Consider the following 14216-nt stretch of genomic DNA (forward strand, 5'->3'; position numbering starts at 1 on the left):
GAGTATCTACACAGAATTACGAATTATAGTTTTACAAATGGAAAAGAAATTGGTAGATTTTCAAGCAGAAGTCAGAAGCCCACTCATGACAGTCACCCATTCCTTGGCATGTTATATATGTGTCTTCCTTGGCAGTGCCAGGGGCTCTTAGAGAGAAATCTGTCATAATATTTCTTTCCAAATAAGGTTTTCCATAACCTCATTTTTGATGAGGTTTCCAAAAGCTGATCACATATCTCTCATGTTTAGAGATATCTGGTGTGTAAAATTGTTTCCTGAACAGTTAAAAGTAAATAATGTTACAGGAAACTGAGACCAGATTTTACAGTAAGATGATGTCAAGCATCCTCTTACATTAAGCATCATCATTATGTTACTGGCAATGTTACAAGCTCTTTCTATACATATTTTGTATAATTCTGTTAATACTGAGATTTCACAGAGTGGTCAGGAAGAATAACTCCACATAATAAGTATCAAGACAATTTTAACTTCATAAATGCTAATATACTAAAAATTACTTCAGTCATTTACATTTCAGTGACTGGAAGTTAAGCAAATTTTCTTTAGTGTGGGAATTTAAAGATACTTTAAACTGGAAGACAAAAAAGAAACTGTGTAGGGCAGCAACAGATACATTCTGATTTTATGGAAAGCTTTATCTACTTACCACTGGCTTGGCTATATTAGAAAGAAGTGCTTCAAGTGCTTTTGTTTCTTCATCCTTTTCTTAAAAAATAAAATCAAAGCAAACAAAAAGAACCCATGAATACTGCTCAGTGGCTTTACAGTGAAATAGCTCTGCAAACTCAACAACTGCACGTAGACAAAGAGATTCATAATATAGAACATCTTGCCAACTTGCACTCATCTAGGGAAATGTAAAACCAAAAAAGCTCCCGAAGAAGCTGTTCATATAAAACTTCCAAATCTGTTCTATGATTTATGGAATACAGAAAGCCTAGTTATCTTTTATTAATGTGTAACTTTAAACATAGGTCAAATCTACTTACAACTTTATATTTTTAAGACGGTTTATGCTGTCAAAACTAATTAAATGCATTTCTGACTTTTGTCTGTTCTTACAAGGCTAAGTCACAGTACATATTTTTCACAAACGTCTCCTGAATTAAATCATTTCAAAAAGTAGACTTTTCCATTTTTCATATAAAATGCTTCTAAGGAACTGTTAATGTAATTTCCGTACAATATGAAAGCAACAGTACATTTTATCACCTCTGCCTTAGTCCAGTTTGCTCACAGAAAGTGTAAATTGAAGCCAAGACAAATGCCACTCTGGATCTACACTCACAAGTACTCATTCAAGTTTGGAGCCACAGTTCTTTACTGAAAGAGTGGTGAGGCATTGGAACAGGTTGCCCAGGGAAGTGGTTGAGTCACCATTCCTGGAGGTGTTCAAAAAATGTGTAGATGTGGCACTTCAGGATACAGTTTAGTGGTCATGGTAGTGTTGGACTAAATGATCTTAGAAGTCTTTTCCAACCTTAATGATTCTATGATTCCGTGATTCCCAACTTCTTAATTCATGCTGTGTCTCAGAGGTGTCCCTTGGTACTAAGCTTTCACAGGTTATCATCTAGACATGTTTTTAACCAACTTCTATAGGCTGAGATTTCCTGGTCTTGGTTGTGAAAACCATGGCTTGTTTCCCTCAGCATCAGTAGTTTCAGTTCCCTATTCTGAGAAAATTGTACTTGGCCGACGACCAGTTTTTAATACTGTGTTCTGAATCTGAAGTGCTATGCCAGTGACCTAAAAGTTGCACAGTGACACATTAGATTCAGCAATGGCTGTATGACCAAGGCTGAGTGAATTCAGTCCACTTACGAGATCATAAACTTTCCAACAAAATAAAGGTATTAATAAGAAACACACTCCTCATGATAGTGTCTTAGAAAACATGAACTCACATGGACTAGTGTGAGGACTTTTATCCACAAAGGCTTTTCAGTAATGAGTTGGTAGGGATAGGCATTATGTGGATTTTATGTAACAGTATCTCCTTTACAAAATAACTCCTCTATAACAAGTTGAATGTAGGTTTCTTGCATCAAACACCTGGCTCTTGCCATGTCTTCTGCAATATCAAGCAGGCCATCAATATTCAGTGCTTCATTAAAATCTAAGCACGAATATCTCTGGATAAAGCACAGATTTCTCTTTGAACAGTGCTACGAGGTATGACTAACAAGATTTGCTTCAATCTATGTGGAGACTTGCCTCTCAGTAGTTTTGCTCTCTTAGGCCCATTGCTCCAATGTGACGAGGAGGTCGATTGTCCTTAACTCCGCTCAATCTAAATCGGAGCAGTTTTGGGCTACTACTCAACTTCAAGACTGTGAAAGCTTGGTGTTCTATCTACAAAGGCTATATATATTTATATATAACATTTTTGTTAACACTTACCTTCTACTTCCGTGTCTGTCTGAGAATTGCTTTTTCCTTTACCCAAAGACTTGCTTTTGGTAGACCCTGTGCTTAGACCAGCTGTATCCTGTCCTTTCGTAAGTCCATTATGTTCACTTGCAGGAGAAGGACATTTCTGAGGAGATGACGGAGGACTGTTTAACTTATCCTTCTGAGTTCCATGTCGATCTTTTAATTTTTTTTGTAACCTTTCATATGTTTTACTAGACCTTTCGTCTCTAAAGTTGGATCTTCCATGGGCAGGCAGAGTGTCTAAATTAAAGAGAAGAAGAAAAAATAAAAGTAATCACTAGGAACAGAATGTAATTAAAAATCTATTTAAAAATGCTATGTGCGTTAAGTGCACACACGCTTGTGTTTAAAATTATATCTCCACTTTAAACACAGAGTTGTGTTTAAAATTATATCTCCACTGCTACTGCAAAACTGAAGTGTCCAGCAGGTACACTGATATACACTAACTGGACATGAACAAAATATTAGAGAAGGAGATGTAATCTTTCCTTCCCACATCTTCTTTCTACTTAAAAAATTACTCTTAAAATGTTTCGATAATCTACCTTGAGTTGTAAGGTACAGGATAAAGTCAACACAGGAAAACTGTACTACTTCATTAAATGGAAGGAGATTTGCTCTGATGTTAAATTAAAAATACAGTAGTTTTAAGTTTTAAAATGCAGAAGTTTTAAGTTCCAGAATGCAACCATTTCACCTTTATATTTACACACAGCTTACTGACTCAAGGCTTTAAAACAGTGTATACCACATGACAAAAACCAGCATAGAATTTGTCCACTTTGAGGTAAACTGAATCACTTGATTTGAAGAAGTTCATTATTTGCTATTCCTTATGCAATAGAAGTATAGAAAATAAGATAACACAAAAACTTCCTTGTAAGAAGGAATCACAAAATTAGATAACTTCTCAGTTCCTATTTTTTTTAGGTCAGCTTAATTCCCAGAAAATTTCCCAGAGAACTACTAGATAAGCTGCAACTATTAAGAAATTTGATTTTCACTACCAGCAATTTGGGTGCTCTTGTTAGAGAACTAAGCACTTCTGAATTTAAGGGGAAAAAATTCAAGATTCCTCATACAGGAGCCTAACTGTGAGCTTTGCCTTCCGAAAAGCCATAGCCACAATCAGCGGTCCACAATTAAATATGAAGTCTGTAGCAAGTATGTGAGAAATTAAAGCATCTCAAGTCCTCTAATTCCCTAAATCCAAGGGCATCTTACATAAATATTTAAAACAAAACAAAATAAAAGAATCCCACTTTATTTTTTTTACATTAGCAGTTTAGCAAATTATCAGTGAATTCATATTTAAAGGGTTATATGCTAGCAGCAGAAATCTAAAAAACATTATTCCATTAAGAATTATCCTTTATCTTTTATGCATTTAATGATCATACTCCAGTCTCTTAATTTAGTAAACTAAAAGCAAACAACTGACGTCTACAGGAAGCCAAGAAATTAACAAAACTGTAACTAAGCACCCAAAGAGCATCTAATAATTTACTGTTATCAGATTAATGCGAGGAAGAAATAAAGTATAACTTCAGAATACAGAAATACTAAGAATTTCAGGAAGATTGGTATATTCTTATCTGATGGCTTTGTACATCATGACTATGTAAGCACGGTGACTACATGGAGGATATTTTCACATTATTTTAGTCGTATCATAGAATGCTACAAATCTATGGAGACATGATAAAGTTTTGTTTAGTCTTCTGCTCCACAGCTTCCAGGTTTTTTCTCTAAAAGCAGCAGCCTGTCATTGCTCTCTAACAGTCTTCCAAGGCCAGCATTTGCTTTACAGCACAAGTTTACCTACAGAAAAAGCAAGTCTACCAGAACTGTAAATATTAATCTAACAACCCAATCCCTGAGTTAGTGGGTGCATACACTCTGCCACTAAACCATATGAAAGGCTGCCACCATCAATGGCACTAGCAAAGACAGCTTCAACTACAGGATTACGTTTAGGTCAGTGGCACCTGATTATTCAAGTTGGACTTCAATATGGACATCGGACTAAATGCATCTAGTTCTATGAAAAATATCAAACCTTTTTTCAGAATCAAGACTAGGAACTCCCGTTTCATGCTTCAAACAGGGTACTTGCAAGACTTAAGATTTCAAAACAGTGCTCAGGCATGGATTTAAACACTGAATCTCAGGGGATCAGCTAAAATCCCCACAAACACTTCTTGCATTGCCTTCCTGGGCAAATCTGTAACTGATACAGCTAAAAAATAATCTGTGTGTTTAATGGATTGCTGAGCAGACACGTCAAATTAATTACAAGAACTTTCATAAAAAGCTTCAGTAAAAACAAGACTGCTATCCTCATAAAACTTTTGTGCGTAGCTCCCATTGAAGCTGTAAGTCTTGCTTGAGAAAGCCAGTACCTCAGCCTAACAGATGCTGGAAACAAACAGAGCATTAAGGGGCCAGTTAGCTCAGTGGTTTGAGCGTGGTGCTGAAAACAATGACAACACCGAGGTCGCGGGTTCAGTTCCTGCTCGGTCCCCATGTGTTGCCTGGTCTAGTCGAGCCGTGGCGTCCCTGCCCATGACAGGGAGGTTGGACTAGATGATCTCTAAGGTCCCTTCCAGCCTAGGCCATTCTGTGATTCTATGATTATTTCCTTTGACAGAACTTGCGATATTCAATGAGCTACTTACCCAGATCCCCGTATACTTGTGAGGTGTGATACTGTGGAATGTACTGTGTCGCCATGTCACTGGCTCCGGTCACGGGTGAGTATATGTGACGTGGTGGAGGGGGTATCATGGCTGGCAGAGGAAGGAAGCCAGGCAGTGGGGGATGCGGAGGCCTGTGTATCACCGCGTGGCCACCAGGATGAAATTCAGGAGCCTGGGGAACCACCACAACCCTTCGAACACCGTTATCCTCAATAACCTGGACAGTGAGAGACCCCACACACCAAGAGAGAAATGACAGCATGAAAAGCATGTTTTACAGATACTTAAACAAAACAAGGAATAATAAAACAGAAAGCTGCTTGGAAGATCAATCATTGGTTTTATCATGGTTTTATCTATTAGGGGCTGGTGTGCATCTGGTACATCTGGAATGGAGCTTCTGCTTTTGTTTGTTCTGACAGCAATCTCATCTGTACACCCCCAAATTACCCTGCTAGCTGAACCAATGCAAGGCAGGTGATGTTGGTCTAGGAAATTGTTGGAAAACTTCACTACCATACTGAGAAAGACAGAGCTTTATGCTTCTTGTGTAATGGCAGAATGAAATCTGTATTCAGAAGACACAGAAGTACATACACAATGAAGCTGATCCTGCCTTACTTACATAAATAGAAAGCTGGGAATTAGTAAAAATTACTTACGTGAACACAGCTTTAAAATACATACATATCATGTGACTTTAAAAAATGGGCTCCTATTTTTAGTATACAGAAATTGTCCATTTTGAGTAAAAAGTAATTTCACCAAGGACAACACTCTTTACATCTGTGCAACCATAACTGTGTGGTATCCTAAAGGCAGGGTATGTTAACAGCAGTAAACATGATTAAAACTCCCACTGTTCAACGATATTTTTTAAACACTGAAATTTACTTTTAATTATTTAAGCCATTTTTGTTTACAAAAAAATTTAATTTGTCACAATTTTATGGGCAGATTCAGATTAGGTGGGAAGCAGCTTCCATAAAAAAACAGGCTACTTGGTTTTTAATTTATTTGTTTTCTTGCCTCTGCTAATAGCGTAGGTAAATCAGAAATAGATACCCAGTTCATAGCAGCATGGACCTAAGGTTTAATAGTGTAAAATGACGAGTTTGCCAAGTCCATAACTGTGCCTCTAAATCAACCATCGACTCAAAAGCAGGCCTCTGCAAGGCAACTACACAGATAAAAACCCTCCAAAAAGCAGTAAGAGCATCATGTCAAGTACATAATTTTACGTTAAAAAAAGAAAACAAGCCATGTATTATCCTACTTGTGCTAGCAAAACATGCGGTCTGGCGTAGGCCTGTTCAGTTGAGTGAACCAACCAGACATCACCGGAAAACTCACTAGAGCCAGTGAATATAAGACAGCTTGTTTCCAGAGTTTTACAACTACAGTTCTAAAAGAGGAAAGGAAAAATACATCTACTTATGATTTTATGAACTGCTTTTTATTTCTTTGGTGTAAGGAAAATAAATATGCTTTATTCTGTAGTTATATCCAATTTCTAACAAGATGATACGCTGATCACTGCCAAATAGGACCTGAAGCAAGCAGAGGCATCCTAGAACTAGATGAAAATGGACAGACAAAAGATGGTTACGCTGAAGTTGTTCTTCCAGGCTGACGGCTTTAGACATTTAGCTGGTTTCCACTTTCTCCCAAAATATATCTGCAGTTGCTGATGTTTAAAAATATACTACGCCTGAAGAAACCATGCTCGGACCACATTAATTCTGGGATAACTCTTAGCTCAATAACATCAGCCTTTCCTGTTTGCAAGACTACCATCAAACCTTGGCGCTTGTAACGGGAACTTCCATCGTAAACCGCAACAGCTGGCCCGTTCTGTCAGCAATAAATATGTCAGAAGCCTTATAAACTACCAGTTTTCCTGGACTACAATATTTCAACTCAGATGAAATCAGCAGACGTGCTCATTCCACCTGTACTCTGAGCTGGACAGACGTGAGGCACCTTCAGTTCAAAAGTCACGGGGCTGTGGTGGCACACCACCTGCTTGCGCTAACGAGCGCCAAGGGAAGGCTCACAAGTGTGCCTTGGCAGGGCCCAGTCCTCCCGCCTGTCTGCTGTAAGTTGTCTCCAGAGGAAGGCTAAACTCCTTTTATAAATATTATTCTGATTGGCACAGGTTACTGAGCTAAACAGAACCAATTCTGTTCAGTGATTTTACTTTTCGGCTCAGTCTCTTCTAAGAGACTGCCCTTTCTGAAGTCAGCAGCACGTTTCTGCAGACAGCGGCTGCTACTCGAAGAGATAATGCCTGATGTTTATAGTTCTGCCTGGGACTGGTGTGCAGAAAGGCTCTTGCTTATACTCGCTCCTGTAGTGACCACGGACATTGATGGCTCTTGTGTACCACGCTGGGGGTGCCAGGAGGTAAAAGGGGTCACAAGGAAGTAAAAGGTCGCACCTCTGGTGAGTAACAGACAGGACAGGTGACCAACAGGAGTGATCCATTTCATACACTTTATATTTAGTATGAAATTGAGGGATCACGGGGGTTAAGCCTCTTCTTCAGTGGCTGGTGTCTCAGAAGGACTCTGTCTGAGCTTCTGCCTTTGATCCTGAGTTCCCAAATCCAGCTCCTGTATCCGGTTTCCCCTCTGCCGCTGAGCCTGGGACTGCCCCAGTGCCGCCTGCTCCGCAGCATCAGCGGGGATTGCTACTGGCAAGGAGTCAGGTTCTATATCAGATTTGTATATATTTGGATATAGTTCACTATTTTTATTTTTTCCTTATTAATACTATCAATTGTTTTATCAAAACTGTCTTAGCTATCTTTTCCAATCCATAGGTCTCTTTGCTTTATTTTGTTTCCCTTCCTGTTTTAAGGAGGGAGAGGGGTTAGAGAGCATCTGTTGGCATTTAGTGGCTGGCCCAGCCCTATTCCTCAGCAACTTTTTTAACAGTAAATACTTCATTTACTGAAATAAAGTACTTGGGAAATACGGTAAAATTCAGAATTTCACTTATCTCAAAAATTCTTGCAGTTCTTTAAAAATTAATTGTAATAGGAATCAAGACTTTTTACTATGACCTACAGATAAATGGACTTTCATGATTATTTTTAATTAATTTTTCTTCTGCCTGTTTGGGAACTCAACTATGAAGGATACACGAATCAACTTATCAGCCTAGTTTCCAATAGATGAAAGACAAAAACCAAAAAGTTATTAGTCTACCTAACCTAACAGCCTTTCCTTTTGCTAGAGGACATTTTTTTTTGCTGTTCAGATCATGAGTCCAACATCTGCTAGACACTGTGGATTTTTGGCTGCATTTCACATACTGTAGTCTCAGTGTACATCATGAGGTGCACACGGAGTCACAGGTAGACTGGTCACAACAACAGAACATCACAAGAAAAGACATTATGGAGAGCGGTATTGATCCAAGTCTGACACAGTAATTCCTAGACTTGTTCTAGGGTAGAGGGAAAAAAAGAGACACCTTCTAGAAGGCCACACATCTCATTATAATACAGGTGTCAAAAATAGCCAAGAGGAATCATCCTTTTAATCTGCTTTAAAGGATGCTCAAGTTATCTAGCTCACATTTAATTTTCAGGCATTTAAATCAGGAATCACACAGCAGTGAGAAAATGACAGCCCCATTTTAAGATAAGCTGTGGAAACACGTGTCATATGACAATTTAGCCGCAATGGACAGCTGCCATTTTTTCCATGTTGTTTTCTACACTTTTTGTAACTGATCTGTTTTATTCCTTATCTGCAGGGAACTTCCCAGATATAAACTACAGACATACATATAATTATACTAGTGTCAAGAGCAGATGTTTTACCTGCTAGAACAGAACTCAGTACAGGCCCTGCACAAGGAGTTATTTGGGTCATGAATGTGTTTTATATTCAGAGGGCATCTAGTACACTAGATTCTGAACTCAGCAAGGAACAGGGCTTGTTATTGTCATATAAGTGGTTAATATGTAACTAAACAGCCCCATATACAGCCTGAGAAGTCTCCCATCAGAATGACCCTATGGGACATCTCCCCTTATTTATTTGTTTGACCGCAGTGACTCTGAAACTTGACACATTAATTTACTGAATTAGCTATTATGGTCCTACTCCCATAATTTGCCATGAAAAGAGATAAAATAAGAATGAAACGAAGGGACATACCTGTGGGGCATATCCAGGAGGCACATAAATAGTAGGCACTGAACCGTTTGGGGACATCATTGGAACCTGAGCAGGACCTAAATGGGTTACAGAAATATTCAGTACAGCACCACGTAACAGTTTGAGAAAGCTGAAAGAACATACTGAACTGCAATGTCTCTGTGAAAAAATATACAAAATAACATGGATAAACAAAGGCAATGAACTGTACAGACAAAATTATAGCAAAGGGCACTCTTAGAAACCTAAGACACAGTCATGAAAAAAACAGAAATGAAACTAATTCACCAGCAGATATTTCTCCCTTCTCTGTCAGTAAGCTCACAGAAGAGCTTATGTCAAAACTTTTAAACAGGTGACGAGTTACAAGAAGGATCCCAAGATGAAAAGACAATAGAAAAGACTTAAAAATAGAAATAAAGTAAAAAACCCACAACAAATCCATATTTGAAACAGACTGCTGAATTCAGATAGTATTCAGTTAAGAGCTGTAAAGAAAATTACTTACAAAGTTGCTGTTCTTTTACTATGGTCTTCTCACCTGGAGCAGTCTCAGTACCACAGGAGTGGGAAGCGTCGAACAGGACGCTAACTTAAGATCCCAGGGAAAAGCCAGTGGATTACAAACCAGTAAGTCTGCTCCTACTGATGGGAAAAGTTGTGGCACTCTGATGACCCTTGTACCATGCAAACCAGAAGGAACAGAGTTTGCAGAGACTCGGGTCACTACGACACAAAGGGTACGTGTGAAGGTGGCATTTGTAGATAAAGTACTACCTGAAAAACTGGATACCTTCAAAGAGCACAGGGACGCTGTCACATACTTGGATTTTCAAAAAGCTTTTGACAATCTCTCTCAAAGACTCTTAAAGAAGTAATGCTGCCTTCAGCTAAAAAGGGAAAAGGGCTTTTCATGAATAAATAACCTGCCTGAGAACAGGAAACAAAAAGAAGTAAATGATCTGCTTTCAAAGTGCCTAGAGTGGCCAAAGGAGTCCCACAGGCATGCAAAGAAGAACCTGTTCGATGTATTAACAACACCATCTGCAAAAAGTAAATGAACAGTGAGGTGACAAATTTTTGGTATGTTCTCAGACTGCTGCAAAGGATCTCACAGTACTCAATGACCAGATGATGAAAAAGCAGAAGAAATAGTGTTGGTAAGTGCAAAGTAATGCACCTGAACAAAACCAGTGACAAGCCTTAAATTAGCTGTAAATAAATACTGCACAGTTACCACATGTATTTCTAAGGAAATATCAGCCAAGTGTTTTTCTGTGTCATTTGCAGAAACAAGGAGAACATTAAAAATCATTACTAACAGAGAGTAAGCAGAAAACATTATTACGCTTTGGTATAAATCTGTCCTGTACCTCAATATTTTGAGTTCTGTGTTTGTCTCCACCTTTCAAAGAGAACACACAGAACTAGAAAAGGACAAAAAAACAGAAGTTTACAGTGGCTTTCCATCTGTTTAGCAGGAAAGATTAAAGAGACCAGGATTCTTCCACCTAAAGACGGTTAAAAAGTAAAAGGACTACCAGAAGAGGAGTAGTAAAAGACCTATAAAGAAACACCCTCACCCATAAACTGCCTAAAAATGGGACGATAGATCGTTTACAGTTTCTCACTTGCAAGAACAAGAGATATTAAATTAAAGCACCAGGTAAGAGGTTTAAAACAAACCAAGGAATTTCTCATGAAATGCACACCTTTAAATTGTCTAACCTCCTTGCCTTAAGAACATTGCCAAAACTAAAGGTTAGGTGCAGAAGAAATTAAAACAAACTGAGAGAGGTAATATATTAAAAGCTGCAAAAAATACAAGTGCTACTTTTGGTTCAGGAAGTCAGCAACAAGAAAGCTTTTTCTGTGTGCCTGCCCTATCCTTATGCTCTCCTCCTTAGCATTTGACACAGGCATCTATCAGGACAAACAGACTGGCAAAGGCTTCAAGAGGGACTGCCTACTGATGTCCTCACGTTCTTGTGTTTAAAATACACAAGGCAACAACCACTGAGGTTTAATTATTAAAGAAAAACTGAAACTCAATATAACCTGACCAGGTTTTGTAGCAAGTGCGTAAGGTTGGGATTCAGGCACTTTGGGCTGCATTCTCCAAATTTTGAATTAAGCGTAGTGAAGCCACCGAAGAGCACTAATCCAGCTTTTAGTGAAGTTTCAATAATACGTCTGAAAGGGCATCCACAGTTTCACATTAACGTTTCATGAACTCTGTTAAGATCTGCAAATGGAAAGTACTAAGTAAATGCACAGTATGGTATATAAGATTAGCACGCCACATTCTGATAAGCATGAACTTGACAGAAGAACAAAGATAACCATGTCTGAATGCCAAGAGCAGGGAAAAGGAACAAAAAAGCATTCTTTAAAAAGGCAACACGCAATCCACCTTGATTACACATACTATAGGGACTTATTTAGAACAAGATACAGAAGTTTGGAAATGTATTCCCTAAAAAAGAATCACAGCTTTATTACAGACAAAGTGTTAACCCGCGGCTGGGGGAGGGTGTGAAGAGACTTGTAAAAAACGAGAGCTTAATTTAAAGATTAACTGAACTGTGTAACAGCAACTAAGCTATAAATTAAGAACTGACCCTTCATCAGGTCTTCATCTTTTTGCTCAGCTGAAACTCTAAAATGTTTCAGCCAAGTTTCTCCCAAGTGTAAAGCGCTAAAAAGAAATGAAAGCGAAAAGGAGTGAAGAGCTGAAAAAGCGCTTTAGAGCATTAACTTACAAAATATTCAAAAAGGTCAACAGTAATGGAAGCATATTTATTGCAAGCTGCCGTTCAACCAAATAATGGCCTAAATTGTTACATAAGGTGGATTTTACACAGCTAGTACCTTGTGTTGCTTACTTGTAGTTTGACCATAATGAACACAAAACATGACATTTTTATTAAACTATATAAGTTTCAGGCAAGCTGAGAAATAAGATCGCAGTTACTTGAACTTTTTACAGCAAACAACATCCTTGGGGAATGAAGGAACTCTAACATAAACAGCCTGTATCTCTGTGAACTGGGGGTGTATCTCTCTTGCTTTTTTGTTTTGTTTTACATGTCTAAGGAATACTGTTTAACAATCTTTTTAAGGCTTACTAATCTAGTACTTTAATCTCCCTAAAAAACAAACAAAAAAAAGGCAGCTATCTCCAATCCAGTACAAAGGTTGATCCACAAAGCCATTTTCAGTACACCCATAATCGAGTGGTCGCAAAAATAAAAAAGATATGAAGGCAATGTCTGAACCTGAAACATCATTGCAGTGTTAGAACACGGTCAAACTAGCCATTTGAAAACTTGCATCCCCTGTCTTCAGCACGTTTAAGTTCCAGAATTAATGAAAATATATTTTTAATAGTCAAGATGTAAGGGTGAACTCTAAAGCATTTCTTATTGGATTTCCAAGTGTCTGTGAAGTTACATTGCAGAGGAACATTCAAGAAAATGGAAAGCATGGAGAAAAACCTGGCAGACTTTATATATTTTAATGAACATGTCTTTACAGCTAAATTACTGGTTTCTTGACAGAAAGCACATTACTACCTGCAAAAAATTTAAGTGAGCTTTCTTGTATCTGAAGATAAAATGCTAATATGCTATAAAAACAGATATTTTCCTTTTAAAAATGACTAATGTGAGGATCTTGGCTCTGCTTGAGTGGAATACACTGCAAGAGGAATTTTCATGCTTTTAGGTATTGGCTAGACTGGTGCATGACAAAACCAGTGTGTTTTACTGTGAGGCAAGGCTGAGAATAAAGTACTAGTGAACAACAGCATCAGGAATTTGTGTTCAGCAAACATCTAATTTTCTATATTTCACATCAATGGAATTAACTTCATCCAAATCACTATCTTATGAATGTTGATGACTGTTGCAAGATAATGTCTGGAATTTTCTATACGCTTTGAGGTATACCAAGTTCTCTTATCTTGGTAAAGAGGTATCGTGGGAGAGAAAACAAACACATGGCTGTGTTTTATACTTTAGTCTTGAAAATGACCCATCAAACGCAGTAAAGATTTAACTCAACGTCAGAAACAGATGTTACAGAATCACAGAATTGTCGGGGCTGGAAGGGACCTTAAAGATCATCTAGTTCCAACCCCCCTGACATGGGCAGGGACATCCCCCACTAGATCAGGCTGCCCAGAGCCCCATCCAGCCTGGCCTTAAAAACTTCCAGGGATGGGGCTTCCACCCCCTCTCTGGGCAACCTGTGCCAGTGTCTCACCACCCTCATGGGGAAGAACTTCTTCCTAATGTCCAATCTGAACCGATCCATCTCTAGCTTCAATCCATTCCCCCATGTCCTATCACTACCCAACATCCTTGAAAGCCCCTCACCAGCTTTCTTGTGGGCTCCCCTTAAGGCCACAATAAGGTCTCCTCAGAGCCTTCTTTTCACCACATTGCAGTTTATTATTGTCCCCAAATTTTCTATTTCACTGCTACGTACGGGAAAACTTGCAAAGCCTTTATGCAAGCATTTTGCCCTAAGCTGAGGAGAAACGAGAGTGCCTACCAAAGATCACACAAAACTTGGAACATGTGCCCTGCCACTAGAAATACACAAAATAATCCCACCGAGGGAAGGAACACCTCCCTCTCCCCGTCCCAGCGACAGCAGGTGAAGCTCTGCGGCTGCAATAACCTCATTACGCTCATTAACATCAACGCGTGGCGGAATTAACAGCGCTGCCTAAAACCGCTCGGGTCCTGACAGGCTGAGCCCAAGATAGCAACCCCGTAAAAAAAAACCAAACCGGAGGGTGCCGCTGCCTAACACGCACACACACACACAGACAGACGATTTATGTTATTTGAACCGTGCCGCACCGCTCCGCCGC

The 14216-nt window shown here is 38.8% G+C and overlaps 1 protein-coding gene across 1 annotated transcript; it reads right to left on the reverse strand.

Annotated features, from left to right (window-relative positions):
* Positions 1-670: 670 nt before the first annotated feature.
* Positions 671-9411, reverse strand: LOC104280180 (fibronectin type-III domain-containing protein 3a-like; the record flags this gene model as incomplete). The annotated part of the gene is made up of 4 exons (XM_009877754.1): positions 671-729; positions 2428-2700; positions 5142-5379; positions 9335-9411. Coding segments are annotated over 4 exons (647 nt in total), but the record flags the coding sequence as incomplete, so codon positions are not given.
* Positions 9412-14216: the final 4805 nt, after the last annotated feature.

This window comes from Apaloderma vittatum, unplaced genomic scaffold (assembly GCF_000703405.1).
Source record: "Apaloderma vittatum isolate BGI_N311 unplaced genomic scaffold, ASM70340v1 scaffold23871, whole genome shotgun sequence".
Lineage (NCBI taxonomy): Eukaryota > Metazoa > Chordata > Aves > Trogoniformes > Trogonidae > Apaloderma > Apaloderma vittatum.